Source organism: Zootoca vivipara, chromosome 5 (genome assembly GCF_965207765.1).
Source record: "Zootoca vivipara chromosome 5, rZooViv2.hap1.1, whole genome shotgun sequence".
NCBI lineage: Eukaryota > Metazoa > Chordata > Lepidosauria > Squamata > Lacertidae > Zootoca > Zootoca vivipara.
In genome coordinates, this window is record NC_142588.1 from 92,255,968 (window position 1) to 92,275,396 (window position 19,429).

Genomic DNA, 19,429 nt, shown 5'->3' on the forward strand with positions numbered 1-19,429 from the left:
GTACTTTTGAAATCTAAATTTATATCCTTTGGCGTTGAGTACACATTATTGCATACACCCAGAATCATAATTCTGAGTTCTTCCAAATGGGAAGCCAAAATCTCACCCAACGTCTTTCAGTTTCCTGATACTTCTGGCACAAACACATCAATGCAAATTCAACCTGAGCTGGAACTAAATTATTCAGCTCATATTTAGCAAGTTGCAAGTTTTGATAAAGATCCGGGGAAAGGAGATGATGCAAACTGACTTAATAAAGACTTGTTCTACCCAAATTCTTCTCTTGCAAAGCCCTAAGCTGCTGTACATAAGAAGCACTTCCCATGATCTTTCCCCACTCAATTGTACAGGACAAAGTGGAACCTTCAACATTTACACAATGATGCAGAACACTGGAGGGACTCCTTCCAATCATGATCCCCCCCCAAAAAAAAAACATTTTTAGTAGAAATCAAAGTAAATATTGTTATCTTTTAATGCTGAAGAGGACATTGCTACATTGCCTTTTAATTTAAACAGTTCCTGGCTTTCTTGAAAACTAGTGGAGCACAGTTTTCAACAGGAAACAGAAACTTGTTTTCTGAACATGCAAATATAATGCAAACATCTCAGTCTTCAACATGTTTATTTTGTTTTGGTTTACTTTACATTTTCCTCTCATTTGGGGGAAAAAAGCATGAGCTTAAGCTACTATTTGAACTTGAAGCACAGAACTGTACCTTGAACATGTACGCTAAGTTTCCTTCAGATATCTCAGTGTGCAATGGAGTTATTGCATTTCAAGGAAACTTTTAAGCCAGAGAAGAAGAAGAAGAAGAAGAAGAAGAAGAAGAAGAAGAAGAAGAAGAAGAAGAAGAAGAAGAAGAAGAAGAAGAAGAAGAAGAGGAGGAGGAGGAGGAGGAGGAGGAGGAGGAGGAGGAGGAGGAGGAGGAGGAGGAGGAGGAGGAGGAGTAGTTTGGATTTGATATCCCGCTTTATCACTACCCTAAGGAGTCTCAAAGCGGCTAACAATCTCCTTTCCCTTCCTCCCCCACCACAAACACTCTGTGAGGTGGGTGGGGCTGAGAGACTTCAGAGAAGTGTGACTAGCCCAAGGTTACCCAGCAGCTGCATGTGGAGGAGCAGAGACGCGAACCCGGCTCCCCAGATTACGAGTCTACCACTCTTAATCACTACACCACACTGGCTCCCAGTGAAACGCCAAATAAGCAAGTTAAATAAATCTCTCATTTTGCTTGGATAAATAAGATCTACCCATAAATAAAAACCTATAAGCGAAACACTGTCCAAACTAGGAAGTTTTTGATCTCCTTCAGAATATGCTAAGGCACAGATTTTGAGCACTCTCAAGTGGAAGCGAGTTCCAGAGATGGGCAGCAACTCCCAGCAACCCATCTCTGCGTGAATCTCTGTAAGTACAGGGTGCAGCAGTTACAAAAAATGAGAATGGCATTCTAGGAACCACTCGGAAAGTGAATGAAAATAAAACTGCCAATTTCATAATGCTGTTCTACAAAACTACAGCGCAGCTGCATTTGGAATACATTTGGAAGCTACAGTATACAAGCCTGGTTGTCTTGCCTCAAAAAAAGAATATTATAGAATTGGAAGAGGTTTAGGGAAGAGTAACCAAAATTATCATGAGGATGGAATGAGTGCCCTGTGAGGAAAGGATGCAGACTCTTTAGAGAAAAGGCAAGAAAAAGGTGGCATGATAGATGGCTATGAAATTGTGTATTGCAGGGTACAAACCAAATAAAAAGAAGTTTTTCTTCCTCTCTTTCTCATAAGACTAGAACTCACGGACATCCAGGGAAGCTGAACGTTGGAAGAGTCAGGACAGGCAAAAGAAAAATGCTACTTCACAGTAAGAATAGTTAAAACTATGGAATTTGCTCCTGCAAGGGATGGCAGTGATGGTGGCCACCAATTTGGGTGGCTCTGAAAGAGGACTGAACAAAGGATGGGGCTGCCGATGGCTCCTAGCCACGTTGGCTGTGTTCTACCTCCTCTGTCAGAGACAAGGTGCCTCTGGAAACCAGTTGCTGGGAATCACAAGTTGAGAAAGCACTGGTGCTGAACCTAGGCGCGCCTTGGGCCTGATCCAGGATGGCTCCTCTTGTGTTCTTTTGCTATTTCAGCACAACGTGAACAAGACAGACATCAACATCTAAATTAATGTTGGACGTAGTGGTAAAACATTTGGAGGAGGGTCTCTTGGATACACCAGGTTCATGCTGTTTAGGATTAGCTAAACACCGCTAGAGCAGGCAGCCTGTTTTGGGAAAGGCGTTACGTGGATTATACGCTTCCCATTAAACTATTGTTCCTTGCTTCTCTTCCTTCAGCCATTTTATCATCAGACTAATTAGCTTCTCAAACAATTCCTCTTTGGCAGATCCAAAAAGGATCCAAGAACAAAGGAACATTGCAAATACAATCGGGGCGAATTTTTAATGCGGAACATTCGATTGGGAGCAACAGGTAAGCGGACTTTTCCAAAGCGTGGATTCCAAGACACCCATACAATTCAATTACATTGCAAATGAGTCCATGCTGGTAGAAGGAAAACAATTCTAAGAAAAATTAGTTCCATGAGAACCAAAGATGCAGATAGGCACAGAATGACAGCAGTTATATAAGAGATTGGATTAACCATAATCTAGCGTAATGTGTCCATGTTTAGAAAAAGGCTTGGAAGGGAAGGACTTAAATCAGTCGTTTCACAAAGAGCTGGATGTTAAAGGAAGCAAACAATCTGTTGTACTCAAGACATCATTCCTACAAGCGAAGGGGGGGTGGGGGGTGGATGAACAAACCATAACAGAAGATTAAGTATTGTGTTGGCTTGCCCCTTGTTTTCAGTTCAGTTACACCCATCTGCACTTCCCTTCGTCCTTCAAAATAGTAAAACCTTTAAGTCAAATTAATTCAATTCTAATAATATTCAACTCTGTCTGGGCAAACCCATCGCCGCAGGCTTGTCCCGCACTCTCTCACGATGGAATTAACACCTCAACACATGGGACTGCTTAGGGAAACGAATCCCATTTCCTCCTCGGATTTACAAATTACCTAATGTTTGGTTGCTAACCTCAGGGTGAGATCGAGATATTTACTGTACAAAGCACACGCAGGCACCCAAACAAGAGTCTCTAAGCAATTATGGTCTGGGAGACAAGACGGCAAGGGCGAGCGAGCAGACAAGCCAGAGTTCTCTCAAGGTAATCTTTAGGCCTGCTCAATGGCCAAGAACTCCTATCCAGCGCAGAGTAAAAAAATAAGGTTAAGGCGGTTTAAATGCACCAAAGCAAAACCAAGCATTCAAAGGCCAGTGCAGTAGGATAAGATCACAGAACGGACACAAACCAAAGTCCTCTGACCCCACCCACCCACCCAAAAAAAGCATTGTTATATTCTGAAGCGAAAAATAAATAGGGAAATAGAAAGCATTATCAGAACAAGAAGTTCCAGTTTTCTGAACATGCGGAGGGACCCAAATGAAGCTGCATAAAAAGCAAAGGTACACAGAAAAGAAAAATGACCACAAAGAGGTCAGAGCAACCATCACCACAAGGAAAACATTTAGAAGGTGATGGTTGGCTGAACTGGCATATAAATTTGATAACAGCACCGTTCACAATTGCGAGAAAGGGTCAGAGTCTTCTTTCCAAATAAATTCAACTGGTAAGGTTGAGCACTGACCTTCCACTGATCTTTTGGAAGCAGAGTCACCACCACGATGTCACCATTCAGAGCTCTGTTCCGAGCAACGACGCCATCAATGAAGATATCTCGGGTGCTGTCCTAGAAGAGACAAGGAAAGAAAGGGCTCTTACACAGAGGAAGAGGGTTTGGGAAAGCTACAAGCTGGTTTCAGAATGCATGATCACACCTCGAGGACAACAAACCAAGGAATGCCATGAGAGTCTTTTCAGAGCCTGCACCTGAGAAGAGGGGAAGTCAGGGATAGTCAGTCTCTACAGCCTCTTGCGGGTTCCCTTGGGGTGCATACAAGAATCAAAACCTCGAAACAAGATGACTGCCCTTTGAACTGCAAGGACACCCAAGGATTTTTGAAGGTAGAACATGGTCTACAGCTAGAGAGGAAGCAACCACGTATTTGCATTCTGAAGTGTGCTTCTACTGGCTGAGTACTGTTTGCACAGACACAGGTAAGACCCTCCTTTTGGCCTCAACTGTCTCTCAGAAGAACATCCTTTTCACACTGGACAACTAAAGCAGAGGTGGGGAGTCTGTGGCACTCCAGATGTTGCAGAACTATAAATCTCCATCATCCATGAAGACCTCCCTCATTTGTCCCCAGCAGAATATTATAATTATAATTATTCTATATACTGCCCTATACTGCAGGTCTCAGGGTGGTTCACAGGATAAAATCACAATATAAAAACAAAAAATACATCATTAAAATAAAAACAATAGCCCCTTGTTGACTCCCCTTGGAGAAGCTCCGTAGCTCAGCGATGAAGCATCTGCTTTTGTTTGCAGAAGGACCCAGCTTCAATCTCCAATGGTAGCTTCAGGTAGGGCTCAAAACTGTCCCCTGCCTGAGACCTTCAAGAGCTTCTGCCAGTCAATATACCTAGTGGCCCCATAGGTCTGGCTCAGTGTAAGGCAAGGGCCCCCCCTTCTCCCCTGGCCCCAAGCCCTTCCCGAGCAGAAGCGTGTTCACCAAAACAGCCCCGGAGAGCAGGCTTCTCAGCTTTGCAGTTCTGGAACGGAAGTGCCGTGCCATGCAGCCTCATGGGGCTGCCTGGTGGTAAAGCCAGAGGGAGTCCTCTGCTGCCAGGAATTCCCGGCCACTCCCAGGCATGAAATCTTGCAAGTGGTGTGAAATGGACAAGATAGCACAGTGCTCAGGGAAAAGGGCGACCATCGCAGAGAGAAATTGGATCCCGAGCGAAAGCTGTGCTGGACCAATCTCACCGAGGGGATGAAGGCACAGCCGACAGGTAAGTAGCTGGAAATGAGATGTGCTGGTGAAAATGTCTTCTGCCAAGGCAGAGAAACATTGGAACCTGTCCTCATTCATTTCACAGAGCCATGGGGGATCTTTTCAGCAAGGGTCTCCTCTGTTAAATCTCCATTTCAGCCATACCAAAAGTGGGGTGGGGACATAGAGAACCAATCCTAAACCGCAGCAGTCATTTGAGGAGGCAATGAAAGTGAGGTGTTCGGAGCAATTTCAGAAGCATGGGAGCAATTTCAGAATCGCACCTGCAAAGGAGACGCCAATGTACGGCGCCTGTCAGAATAACACAAATTTACGGTACGACCTACCAAAGCATCGCCAGCTACGACACCTCCATGATAAAGGAAGGAGATCTTTGGTATATGGATCTGTGCTGGGGGCTAGGTAGTAAGCCTCCATGGGGCAGAATGAGACCACCAGTTACCTCACTCGGTGCACTTTGCGCAAGGACCCCCATCATTTCTATATGCCATATGGCTCATAGATGTTTTCCTAGCACATCACAAGGCTGCCTGTCACATGCACCTGGAAGAAGAATCGACACCTTCATTAGGAGAGTTGACTCTAAAAGTTGCATGTTGAAGAGCCAGGTGGGCAGGGTGTTGCTGTTGTTGCTGTTGTTGTTGTTCCAGGATCAAAAGCAGTTTTGCCCCATGTAGACTCTCCCCAGTGAAACACCCAGGACTGTGACCCAGGCCAAGAAGTTTAATTCTTACATGGGTTTTTTGGGGGGGGGGGGAATCCAGCACATTAGCACATCTGGATCCCTGTCTGAAATTGCTTCCAATTCTCAGAGTTCTGCACATTTCAGTGTGCAATGTTGGGAGTGGGTGACAACACATTAAACCACTCAGAACCAAATAAAGCTTCCATCTTTTTCCAGGAGAGCATGTAGTGATTTGGATAGTCTCCCGGGGGGGGGGGGGTTTACAAGTTGGTTCTCCCTTTTTATCCTGATGCGCATAATAAAGGCTTTGAGAAACAATGGGATTCATTGGCCTGATTCACAAGTCAAGCTCTCACCGAAGCCCGCAGAATTGCGCAGAATTGCACGTTCACTGTCTCCTCACCCTACCGGTAGTAGTGAAAGCCTGGAGCCACAATGGTCTGAAATGGGATGGCTTTTCGAGGGTACATGCAGGGGCATTGCTACCGGTAAGGAAGTTAAAGGCATGGGGCACATAAGCACAAGGACACAAATGTGCCTCTGGGGAAATTAAGGAGGCAGAAGGCTGTGGCCTCAACAGCCTGGACTATCCACCCAGCCACCCTGAAAGGAATGTTCTGTGTTTTGCTTTGTCTTAATGGCTTTTCAAAGGAGGGAGGGGCAAGAGATGCAGAGCCCAATCCAAAAGACTCAAGGATCAGGTCCAATAGGCCACTGCTGGACAATACCCCTCTGCATGCGTGTCCCCTGAGGGTAGCATGAAGCTCTCCAGCCCACCACAGCCCCTCTGTCTGTCTGTTGGGTGGGCAGAAGCAGCACAGAAGGCAGACAGACCCCGGGGAGGAGAAAGAGGACTGAAAAGGTAAGCCAAAGGCTTCAACGAAGAGGTGGGTTTTTGAGTTTGGATTTGGAATAATAATAATAATAATAATAATAATAATAATAATAATAATAATAATAATAATAATTTATTATTTATACCCCGCCCATCTGGCCGGGTTCCCCCAGCCTCTCTGGGCAGCTTCCAACAAAATATTAAAATACAGAAATCCATCAAACATTAAAAGCTTCCCTAAACAGGGCTGCCTTGAGATGCCTTCTAAAGGTCTGGTAGTTGTTGTTCTCTTTGACCTCTGGTGGGAGGGCATTCCACAGGGTGGGTGCCACTACCGAGAAGGCCCTCTGCCTGGTTCCCTGCAACTTGGCTTCTCGTAGCGAGGGAACTGCCAGAAGGCCCTCGGTGCTGGACCTCAGTGTCCGGGCAGAACGATGGGGGAGGAGACGCTCCTTCAGGTATACTGGACTGAGGCCATTTAGGGCTTTAAAGGTCAGCACCAACACTTTGAATTGTGCTCGGAAACGTACTGGGAGCCAATGTAGGTCTTTCAGGACCCGGGTTATGTGGTCAAATTTGGATTTGATATCCCGCTTTATCACTACCCAAAGGAGTATCAAAGCGGCTAACAATCTCCTCCCCCCCCCCCACAACAGACACTCTGTGAGGTGAGTGGGGCTGAGAGACTTCAGAGAAGTGTGACTAGTCCAAGGTCACCCAGCAGCTGCATGTGGAGGAGCAGAGACACAAGTTACTGATTTCCCACAACAATAAAAGCAAGAAGATTCAAATAATCGCACTCAGAAGCCTTCCAGATTCTGAAATGAGAAGCAATCCCATCAGTCTTTTGAACCACAGTAAGATGCCACCACTCAAATGACCAAAACCAGGAGTTTATCCATTAGCAAAACACTATTAGATGTTAGCAGTATGGAGTCTCTTATTTTTCTAAGGCAAGCTCAGAGGCTGCCTTAATTATCTGCTAATTATTGCTGCCAGCCAACAGAAGCACCACTTTCCCTTGCTGGCAATAAAAATCCTCTTTCCTTAAAATTGGTTCAACCCACATAGACTTGATTTAAGAAAGAAATTGCACTGTGAAAAAGAGGCCAGCATGTGAAGAGTGACAAGGCATCAAGGTAAGGAGCAAGTCAATGGACAACAGCAGAAGACATGCAGGTAGAAAGCTAACAGCTTAAGGTACAGAACGTCACATTTCTGACCATCTGCCTGCTGGATACAAGTTGTGGGTGTTTGCTTGCTGCAATGAGCTCCTGGCCTTCAGAGAACAGCTTCATTCCCTTGAGGCCAAGGTGGCTGACCTGGAGAAGCTGAGAGGGTAGATGCGGCTTTCAGGGATGCAAGAGTGGGATGCCACCTCCCAGGTTCCCCTCACCCCAACACTGTGGGATGGGGGAAGAAAGATGGAGTGTGCATTTTCTCATCAAGGTATCGCTGGGGCAAGTGTCCCGGGAGAAGAGGTCTTGCATCAGCACCACACCTGCAAGAACTGTGCATTTATTACGAAGGAGTAAATTATTGCCTAGGAAGGCCCAACTTCCACGTGGCTCCGAGGCTGGGATTCTTTGCTAAAGAGGCAGAAGGCCGCTGCCCTGATGTGAAACGGAGGCGACTCCAGAGCAAGACAAGCTACCCTCCGTAGCAGCAGCTCAACAGCTGTGCAAAGGCTGCCTCCCATGACAAGATGCAGAAAAATTGCAAAGCTTCTTGGACTAGCGTAATTCCGCCTGGAAGCTGTTCCTCTGACGAGTCCAGATTTTCTCTTTCCCCATCCCCCTCTCACCTCAACTCCCCAAGTAATCCCACCACGTCCTTAAAAAATGCTTTACATCATCATTCGGGAGAAGGGCCCTCTTATTTCAGTCATCACCCGCGTGCTGCAGCAACCCCTCCCCTTACAAAAGTTAGCCATGCCAGGAGGTGACAGGTGGCAGTTTCTTCAAAACCCACCCGCCCCCCAATCGCTTAGTTCTTTCTCAATAAGGGAAGACTTAAAAAGTGAGCTTGCCAGCTGCCAGCTGCAATGCCAGACAGGCCACCCCAGCCAGGGAGACTAGAAACGTCTCTCTCTTTGTTCTGTCGTTTATCATAAACAGGTTGTTTGCACAAAAGAACGGGACCTAAGAGGTTAAATCACACAGTCCCCATACGCCCCCAAGAGTGCATGGGATTTCCCAAATGGATTCCTCCTCAGCCCTCAGCAAAGCCTAAGGCTACAATCCTATGCACACCGAAACACAGCAGGAGCTGCTTCAAGGAAACTCAAATTAAATTTCAGTTTTGTTTTTTGTTTTTAATATATTTTTATTAAAGATTTCTTATGGTAGTTTATAATAATAATTATTATTATTTATTTATACCCCGCCCATCTGGCTGGGTTTCCCCAGCCACTCCGAGCGGCTTGCAACAGAGAAATGAAATAAAACAATTAAACATTAAAAGCCTCCCTAAACAGGGCTGCCTTCAGATGTCTTCTAAAAATCTGGTAGCTGTTTTTCTCTTTGACATCTGATGGGAGGGCGTTCCACAGGGCAGGCGCCACCACCGAGAAGGCCCTCTTCCTGGTTCCCTGCAACTTGGCTTCTCGCAACGAGGGAACCGTCAGAAGGCCCTCGCTACTGGACCTCAGTGTCCGGGCAGAACGATGGGGGTGGAGGCGCTCCTTCAGGTATACTGGACCGAGGCCATTTAGGGCTTTAAAGGTCAGCACCAACACTTTGAACTGTGCTCGGAAACGTACTGGGAGCCAATGTAGATCTTTCAAGACTGGTGTTATGTGGTCTCGGCGGCCGCTCCCAGCCACCAGTCTAGCTGCCGCATTTTGGATTAGCTGTAGTTTCCGGGTCACCTTCAAAGGTAGCCCCACGTAGAGCGCATTGCAGTAGTTCAAGTGGGAGATAACCAGAGCATGCACCACTCTGGCAAGACAGTCCGTGGGCAGGTAGGGACTCAGCCTGCGTACCAGATGGAGCTGATAGACAGCTGCCCTGGACACAGAATTGACCTGTGCCTCCATGGACAGCTGTGAGTCCAGAATGACTCCCAGCATGCGCACCTGGTCCTTCAGGGGCACAGTTACCCCATTCAGGACCAGGGAGTCCTCCACACCTGCCCGCCTCCTGTCCCCCATGAACAGTACTTCTGTCTTGTCAGGATTCAACCTCAATCTGTTAGCCGCCATCCATCCGCATTGTGCATGCAATGTCTCTTTTTTCAAGCTGGGTTTTCATTTGCTGTGAAGAAAAGGGGGAAAGAGGTGGAGGGGGGAATGGTGAGTGGGGTGGGATCGGGGGGCAATGCTTCTATTCTACCTAGCGTATGTGTGGGGTTTTGTGTCAGCGTCAATGAAATTTCAGTTTTGAAAAACATTATTTCATTCTTTGCAGATCTAGGGCCTCATTTTATCCTGGTGCCACTTTAACATTTGCCCGCCGGACTGTTGATGACTAAAAATTATGAATGAGCCTAGGATTGGGTCTTAAGGAGAATGGCTGGCTTTTCTGGAGATGTCAGCTGACACAACCTTTGACCCCTTGGAAGCGCCTGCAAGCACTGGGATGCTGCCCACCCTGTGGTAAAAAGCAAAGCAGAGGATCGCAGCGAGTGACCCAAGGCCCCTGCACATATCCATGCATCTGTGCTGTATAAAACTGGAAAAATAAGCTCTTAAAAATAAGCTCACAGCTAATGAGCAACAGGAATTATCTACAGGGCTGTTTTGTCTGTTTGATAATGAATATACAGTCCCCTCAAAATGCAAATACCGGTAGGTGTCTTTTTATGCACCAGCACAACTGCATATTCAAAACAGCATGCATTTCAATATACCGGATTTACTTGAATCTAATGCCATTTTTTTGCCAAATTATGTTGCAAAAATTAAGGTGTGCATTAGATTTGATGGCACGTTTACATTCGCCAGCAAATACTTTTTTTCAGTTTCAAGGTTCTGAAAACGGAGGTGCGCATTAGATTCAATAGCACATCAGTAAATGTGATCGGTCTACCGCCTAGTTCATGCATCCCTGGGCAAGTGACAAGGAATATGTGAACTAGCGCTAAGAAGAACCCACTCAGCTGCCCTCTTCCACACACATTTTTAAAGGGGGAAGAACCGTGCAATGTGGGCCTCTGCCAAACTGAGCGCCTGCATGGGTTGCCCTTGCTCACATGCAGTGACTTAAGGGTGCTCAGGTTGTCCCTCGATGAGGCAAACCTTGTTGTGCCCATCTAGAAGTGGGCAGGCTTAACGCTAACTAATCATTGAATCCCTGCATCACCCCAGTCATGGGCTGACACTATCCTGAAGTAGATGCCTTACAACCTCTCATGAACGACTTCTAGCAATAGGGTTGAGAGCTTAGAATGCAGGAAGGGACCACAATGGTCATCTAGCCCAACCCCCTGCAGTGTAGGAATCTTTACATCCAATGTGGGGCCTGAACCCGCAACCCTGAGATTAAGAGTCTCTTGCTCTACCGACTAAGCTATTCCTCTCCCCCCCCCCCGGGCCAGGCAAAAAGCCCCACTCTGCTATAAAGCTTGCTTGATCTCTCAGACAAACCTACCTTGCAGGACTGTTGTTGGCCGGCCTAAAAGATGTATACCACACTGAAGTCCTTTGAGAAAGGACAGGATTATAAGCAAACAAAGCATCCAAAGGTTTGTTGGAGGGGGGAACGGGGATTATTGTTTTGTTTCTGTTCCTATTTCTATTGCATATTTTGTGTTTTTATCTTGTCTTTTTATGCTGTGAACTGCCCTGAGATCTTCAGATGAAGGGGTGGGCAGTAATACAAATTTAATAAATTAATAAAGAAAACAAAAGCAGGCTCATAGCCACCCATGAGAAAATAAGAAGAGCCTGCTGGATCAGGCCTGCTGGATCCAGTCCAGCATCCTGTTCTCACAGAGGCCAACTAGATGCCTATGGGAAACCAGCTAGAAGGATTCCAACAGGACAGCACTCTCTCCCGCCTGTGGTTTCCAGAAACTGCTATTCAAAAGCATTGCTGACTCCGATTGTAGAGGCAGAGCAAAGCCATCCTGGCTAGTAGCCCTTGATAGCCCTCTCCTCTTCTACGAATTTGTCTAATCCTCTTTTAAAGCCACCCAACTCAGTGGCCCTCACTGCCTCCTAGGGCAGTGAGTTCCATAGATTAGCTACGCACTACGTAAAGAAGTGCTTCCTTGTATGTGTCCTGAATTCTCAACATTCAGCTTCAATGGATGAATAAGTTGGTTCCTACTAGTGTAGCAACGCGCGAGCACACCCTGCATTCACAAGGCACCCTACAGCCGAAACCCCAGCACCCCTAATTTCTCTTAACCAATGGCCCCACAAAAAAAGAAAAAAAGAAAGTGGAGGCATGCACAGTCTGTGATTGAAAGAGGTTTCACAAACCGCACGTGGTTTGGCATTCAGACACAAGAACGTTAAAATGCAGCATGCACATTACTTTGATATCAAGTTCGCAAATTAGCTCATGCTGCAAACCAGCAGCAGAGAAGCACATTTGTTTGGGGGAGCTTAACTTAAAGTCAGGGGAAAATCTGTAAGCCATCTGTAAGCGTAATCATAAACCCTTGGGTTTAGAGCTAGCTGGTGGTCTCCAACCTGGGCTCAGCTGGCTTCGCCAAGCTCAGAACGAACATCACCTCTAGCACTAAAAGTTCGGATCGTCGTGTACCAGAACACCAATCTCCCCTCCTGTTATACTGGCGTTCGTTTCAGCGAGATTTGCCCAGATCAGAGGCAGGGTAGCAGCAATGCTTCGTGGATTGCGCCCAAAGGTTTTACATGCTCTGTGCATGTCTTGGGACTTAATTCCTTGGTGCTCCAGCCGTTCACCTTCTGCACATTTGCTGATTACTGTGTTACACATTACTTACTGGAGATGGAATGAAGGCCTCGTGGTATTTCTTGGGGTTTATTCTCAGGGGTCCCTTTAAAAAAAGAGAGAGAGAGAGAAAAGAACAGAAATTAGATCAGGGGAGAAACGAGTTGTTTTAATGCAATACCAATAAGACTACCAGAGCCAATTTGCTGCTTTTTGTTTATTGTGATGATGCCACCTTAACCCTCCCTTCCATGTTATAGTCCTGGAAAAAGACTGAATAATAATTGCATTGGTGTCAGCAACAAGGGCTTTCATCAGGAGTAACACCAGCAAGGAGTGGGAAAAGGTGAAGGGCAGGGGAATTTTTCCCCACATGGGCACACCAACAGTGTGCATTCAAGCCATGCAAAACGAGCCACTCCTATCTATCCTCCAGCCAGACAAGCAAAAGGCACCATCAGAGTTCAAGGACACGTTCTAGCTCGGGACAAAAGGATTTGGGGAGGCCACAGTGGAGGTCCTGGAAGTGTCCCGGACTGGGAAGAGGGACATGGAATGGGGAACACCCCAAGGGCAGTTACAGAGGCATAGGTGGCTGGATTCAACCTGCAGGTCAGAGGTGCCCCCATGCAGGGTCTGGACATTCTGGCAGCAAACAATGCAAACAGCATGGAGCTCAGTGGAGCTGGGTGTAAGTCCAGCTCTTCCAGCAGAGATGGGAGACTTGCTCCTGGCAACACCGGCAGCCCTCAAATGGCTTCACTGGAAGAGAGTCAGGAGGAGCTCCAGATGAGGAAGTTGGGAGGTCAGCGCTACAGCCACATCAAGGCCGTAAAAGGCCGGTTAAGCACACAGAGGAACCTAAGCCAGGCGAGGTCACCTTTTCCTGTTTTGCCTCTGCCCAAAATGTGAATCGCTTGCTCCCCAGAAAGTCAAAGGACTGGGCCATGCCACCAACCATGCATCTTTCACAGTGGCCTGAAGTGAGGGTCAAACCTGGCCACAGGAAGGGCATTTCTGTCCAAGGTTCAGAGCTTGAAGTAAGGAAGCGGATGTTCTGACCTCTGCCCCCAGCCACAGTAGTGCTGTGCAACTCTGACCTGCAGGCCTAACTAGGCTCACCAGGCACCTCCATTTGGTCTGCAAGGCTGTGTCAGCCAAGCCATGCCTAGGGCAAGTAATGGCTTGATTCCAAACCAGGGTGCAGGGGGATGAGTCACCTATCAAGCTTGGCCTGCAGCGGGTGGCCAGATCTAGCTCCCCACCCCCAATCTAGAGGACCAGGGGCCACCAGGAATCTCCACCCTCCTTCTCCCAGCAAGAATCCCACAACCTCAGCCATTAGCCAGAGGAGGGGGAGGCAGAAATCTTGCTTCAACCTCCCCTGCCAGAATGTGCCCTGCATTGACCACCAACCGCCCTAAGACTGCAGAAGTAAAGGAAGGGCACCAGCCTGGGGATCAGAGATTAGGGGTGCGTGCTAAGTCCAGGGGACCCAGGTGGCGCTGTGGGTTAAACCACTGAGCCTAGGGCTTGCTGATCAGAAGGTCAGCGGTTCGAATCCCTGTGACGGGGTGAGCTCCCATTGCTCGGTCCCAGCTCCTGCCAACCTAGCAGTTCGAAAGCACGTCAAAATGCTTTCCTTATTTTTGCATTTAATGAGATAAAATAGCCGCGTATCACAGCGGGAACAAAGAAAAGAAAAACTCCTACAGCGGGAAGGTAAACGGCGTTTCCGTGTGCTGCTCTGGTTCGCCAGAAGTGGCTTTGTCATGCTGGCCACATGACCTGGAAGCTATACGCCGGCTCCCTTGGCCAATAATGCGAGATGAGCGCGCAACCCCAGAGTCGGTCACGACTGGACCTAATGGTCAGGGGTCCCTTTACCTTTACCTTTTACTAAGTCCATACCTGTATTCATTGTATACATATGATTGCATTTCATCTGACCCATCTACTGCAATTATTAAGTTTGCTGATGACAGCACCATAATGGGTTTAATTACAGGCGGAGACAAATCTGCGTACTGGGGGGAGGGTTTCAAAAGGTATCCACATGGTGCTCAGAGAACAATCTGCACCTAAACATTGGCAAGACAAAGGAGATGGTGTTGGTGCCAGACTAGATCATAGAGTCGGAAAGGACCCTGAGGATCATCTAGTCCAACCCCCTGCAGTGCAGAAATATGCAGCTGTCCTATACGGGGATCAAACCTGCAACTTTGCTGTTATCAGCACCATGCTCTAACAACCAGGAACCAAGCTGCTTGACAGTGGAACTGTCTCCCTCGGGAGGTTATGGACCCTCCTTCCTTGGAGGCTTCTAAGCAGAGGTTGGATGGCCATCTGTCATGGGTGCTGTAGTCCTGCATTGCAGGAAGATTGGATTAGACTTGAGGAGTCCCTTCCAACTCTACGATTCTATGATTTAAACTGAACTATCCAGGGTGATCTTTATGGCTGAGTAAGGATTTTGTCTCAGCAGTCCAAATGCTTTTATTTTTTTAAATAAATAAATGCCCATCTTTCTTGTCCAGAGGTGGTAGCTACTGCAAGCATCTTAGATTGGTATGCATCCACTAAACTATAAAACTATTTGGTATGTATCTGCAAAACTATAGGACTTTTCTTGCATTCAAGCTGAAATCAAGGAGTTGAAGTGAAGCAAGCATGTCAAGTTATTATTTATATGAATCTATAATGAAATAAAATGAGTGGAATCCCAATGCTCTGGAGAAATCCTGGGGAGGGTATGGGGCGCGTGTCAGGGGGAGTCCCACTGAACAACCAGAAATCCTTGTGCTAGCAGGATGCATTAGCAGAATAGCACCTAATCTCTCATCTTCCTTGGATTCGGTCATACTCATTGCTTTACTTGAGGAACCTTATTTTATTATGGGTACTTTTTAGAAGTAAACTCATAAAGCATTCTGGGAAACATAGCAAGTGCCTTCAGTTAAAAACTGCATATAAGTTTACATAAAGCATTCATGTCAGCATTTGAAATTGCAGCCAAACTTTAATTAGAGGCATTTAAGTAGTCTTTAAAGTGGAAGTTTTCATAATTATCCCATTTACAATTGATAACAATCATGGAACGAAAATGTTTTATTCCCCCATATAAATTCACTGTAATGGGTTGGGGGAGGGTGGCATTTTGGAAGGACTTGGAATGTAGGTGACCATACATGAAAAATATGCTGATTTATGGGGGGGGGGGGGAAGCAGCCAGTTCTGAGATTTTTTTCCCCCTCGCACAAGGGACCCACCACTTGAAAAAGGACACATTACTCATCCTCCAGACTATACTTCTACAGAAAGATTCCTTTGTTTTGCACGGCTAAAAGTCACTTAGCAGGCACATTCCAAACCATTTGAGGAACAAAGGTATTGCGCTGTATAGCCTGGCATTAGACCCTTTAACGTTCTTTGCTCACATGTGGAAAACGGAGCGGGAGTTTTGAGTCATGTATGCAAGGAACTGTGCCGCAACACACACACACACACACACACACACACACACACAGAGAGAGAGAGAGAGAGAGAGAGAGAGAGAGAGAGAGAGAGAGAAAGTGATTTTAATGCTGAGAGCACAAAGCATTGGGAATTCCTGCTGGGCAAGCCCTGCTGGAACTAGGAGTAGCATAAGAATGGATAAGTGCAATTCTATTTCATTCCAATGGACCTATCAGGACTTGAGCCACTGCCCCAAGGGAGTAATGTAAGGTGAGCAGCCAGCCTGTGGCCACCCCACCAGAATGCCCTCTGAATACCAGGAGGTGGGGATCACAAATGGGGAGAGCTTTTGTTGCTCCTGGGTCCTGCTTGCAGGCTTCCCCGAAGCACCTTGTTGACCAAGGTGAGAACAGCATGCTGGATGATGGGACACTGGCCTGATCCCAGATGGCTCTGCTTACGTTCTCAACCAAGGAAGCCTCCTGATACCAACAGGCCAGGAGAGAGTATGTTTAACTCCCAGGCACTTCTGAATCAGGCTGCTCAGAGGCCTGTCCTTGCTGGCTACAGGCCACCTTTGCCTTCCTCCGCTTTAACTGCGCAGGAACCAGATCTGGCAGAGGCTGGTGCAAGAGAGGTTCTGAGCAAACCAACCACCAGAGGTAACAAGAAGCCTTGGACAGAGAGAGAACATCTGAAAGGAACTCTTCTTTCAACCCATCATTCAATTCTAGTTCTTGACATGTAAGAAGCTTGCCCTACCAGTGGAGTTGTAGGGGGGGCCACCAGGGCAGTTGCCTCAGGTGCAAAATTGTTAGGGGCACAACATTTCAATTACTGGTGCTGCCTCAATACAGCTACTCTCTTCCGTCACTGGGCTCAGTTGAAAACGGCTTCTCCTTGCGAACCAGGAGACAATGGAACAACTCTTCTTTTCTCTGTGGCTGCGATCTCCCGGGTGACGCGGATGTCATTAGGCAGTTGAATGTGCATGCGTACTCCGTCCCGTTTCCCTCCCAGCCTCTCCATGTGGCCCCGGGCGCTGGCAACTCAAGCTATGCCACTGCAGCCGTATGACTGCAGCCCATCTGTGCAGCAATAGCAAGCATGATGCATACGTGGCAGGCGCATACCTAACATGATCCACCACGTGTGTTACCACCCAAACGTCAACAAACCAAAATAGAAAGGGCTTCTATACTCCGCCCCACTCCAAAGCAAAGACAGTCAGCCTCGCAACACACGCATATGCACCTCACTTTCCCCCCCAGTGCTTTTCTTCTGGAAAAAGGGAGGAACTCCCCACGTTCCTCCTCGAAAGCAGATGGGCCTTATTATCTGTGCCTATGAAAATCCTATTTACAATGTTGTGCATTTCACGCTGTGATATCATATCTGGAACCAGCCGCTCTCCCCATCTGCAAAGAACAACTGTTCTCACATGTGTGTCAGGGGCCGAGGCTCTGGCTGCAGAATCTCATGATGTCATCCTTAACCCGCATTACTTTGCAATCACTCACAAACAATAGCTGCTATATTTATCGGTGGAGGTTTTTGCGTTTTCCTCCCCCAATTGTGCAGGAAGAGGCAGGCATTCAAGAGGGGGAAACGCACACAACTAATGTCCTTTTGACTCTTCAGGGCAGGTTACCTCCACACCTGCCAGAGGGTGTCAGTACTCTCAAGACTTTTTTTGTAGGGCCTCAGTCACAATATTCTGACTTTCTCCTTCAAAAACCATGACCATGACCACAGAGCTGGACAGGATCCACTAGGTCATTTAAGCCAACCCCCTGAGAGTGGATAATCTACGCCTCAAACATCCCCTGACAGATGCCTCTTTGGGAAAATCTCAGAGGAAAGAGATCCCAAGCCTCCTCAATAGCACTGTATTCTGCTGCTGATCTGCTAGACCAGAAACAGAGAACTTAGAGGAGCTGGAAAGCTAATTTATTCCACCAGCAATATCAACCCTGCATGAATTCACCACCACTTCTGCTCTGATTAGCCCCATCTCAGCCTCTCATCTTTCATACCTGGCTTCCTATTCAGGCAGAAGAAAGGGGAGCACACAGCACTGGTTCCTAGCCTTCAAAATGGCTTAAGAAGTTATGTGGAGTCGGGGAAAGGGGTGACGCAGTGGGGACTCGAGGAGGGCCTAACGTTTGAAGCCCACTAACTTGGGAGATTCAGGTTCAAGGTTAGGCAAGAACATCCCACCTTCCTACACTATAAAACCATTTGTTTTATAAGTAAATATAAGTAAAAGGTTTCCCCTCTTCTGCCTGAAATAGTTATAAATACCTGAAAAGCTGTTATCTGTTCCACTGATTAACATGCCCATCTACCAATTCAGCCCATTGATGCCTGCAGTCCCACCTGAGAGCTACACAGGTAAACAAGCACTGGGGGGGGGGGGTAATACAGAAGGACTGCCTCCATCGTAGCAGCCCCAAATGCAAATCCACAGCAACAAACAGCTTGCTGCTTTTGCGGTCGTTCCAAGTTCAAAGTACCTGGATAAGTGTTTTCCTTTTCAGTCCTGCTGAGACATCCTCCCTTGACATGTAGGCTTCAAATACTTTCTTCCTCCCCCGAGTTGGCTTGCTCCGATTCTTTCTGTCGCCAGGGGCCAAGCAGGTGGTGTAGGGGCCGCCTGGAAGAAGAAAAGGGCCAGAATCACTGCCCCACCATATATATAACAAAGCTGTTTGTTTTTACAGAGACCAATGGCTCAGTTCAGACAGGCAAAAACCATGGCTAAGGAAACTTAATTTTCCAGCAACCCAGAATGATCATTTAAGGGAGCCGTTTCTTCACACTAGCCACCCACCCTTTGCACCAGCCACCAAACAAACCGGGAAGCCTTCAATTAATGATTTACCTGTTCAAAGAAAACAGGAAATGGTTGTCAACAGAAGACATCCTGGCTAGTTCCCTAGTTCACCCAAAGGGTGGATCTCGCAGTTGTCATGGAAAGCTCAGAGAAGATGCTGGCCTGGTGCACGGCTATTGTGAAGAAACAAAATTCCATGCTCGAGATCATTAGGAAAGGGGTTGAAAATAAAACGGCCAGTATCATAAATGCTGTTTTAAGAACCTAGGGTGCTTCCGCACTGTGTCCAGTTTTGGTTGCCTTCTCAAAAAGGACATCATAGAGCTGGGGAAGGTTCAAAAAGGCCAACCAAAATGATCAAGTGGTTGGAGCATCTCTGTATAAGGAAAGGTTGTGGTATTTGGCGGGAGGGTAATGAGTAAGTGGGGACGTGACAGACAGTTATTGATGCTGTGGAGAAACTGACCAGGAAAAAAGTTGTTCTTCCTGGGTCCTGGGTCATCCAGTAAAACTGAATGGCAGAAGGTCAGGGACAAACAAATTGGAGAACTTCTCCACATTTAAGGCATAGTGAAAGCCAGTGCCTTTTTTTCTGGGAGCAACACAGGGGTACACATACCCCTAAATATTTTGTGAATCTAACGGAAGAAGAAACTAAAAAAATTTTTTAAAAATAGTTTGTTCTCTAGCACAGTGAATCGTCAGTTCCATTGCTACCCACAATGGCAGCCACATTTCCTGTCACGGTGTTTCCTGAGTCTCAGGCAGAAGCAAGCAT

At 47.0% G+C, this 19,429-nt stretch overlaps 1 protein-coding gene across 2 annotated transcripts in view; it reads right to left on the reverse strand.

The window, feature by feature from the left end:
- Nucleotides 1-19,429, reverse strand: part of DIS3L2 (DIS3 like 3'-5' exoribonuclease 2) — a 193,299-nt gene that overhangs the window by 150,530 nt on the left and 23,340 nt on the right. For both annotated transcript variants that reach the window (XM_035132940.3, XM_035132941.3), the window contains exons 4-6: nucleotides 18,332-18,471; nucleotides 12,412-12,465; nucleotides 3,706-3,807 (exon numbers count right to left, since the gene is read on the reverse strand). In XM_035132940.3, coding sequence (XP_034988831.2) covers nucleotides 3,706-3,807; nucleotides 12,412-12,465; nucleotides 18,332-18,471 — 296 coding nt within the window. The remainder of the gene's footprint in view (nucleotides 1-3,705; nucleotides 3,808-12,411; nucleotides 12,466-18,331; nucleotides 18,472-19,429) is intronic.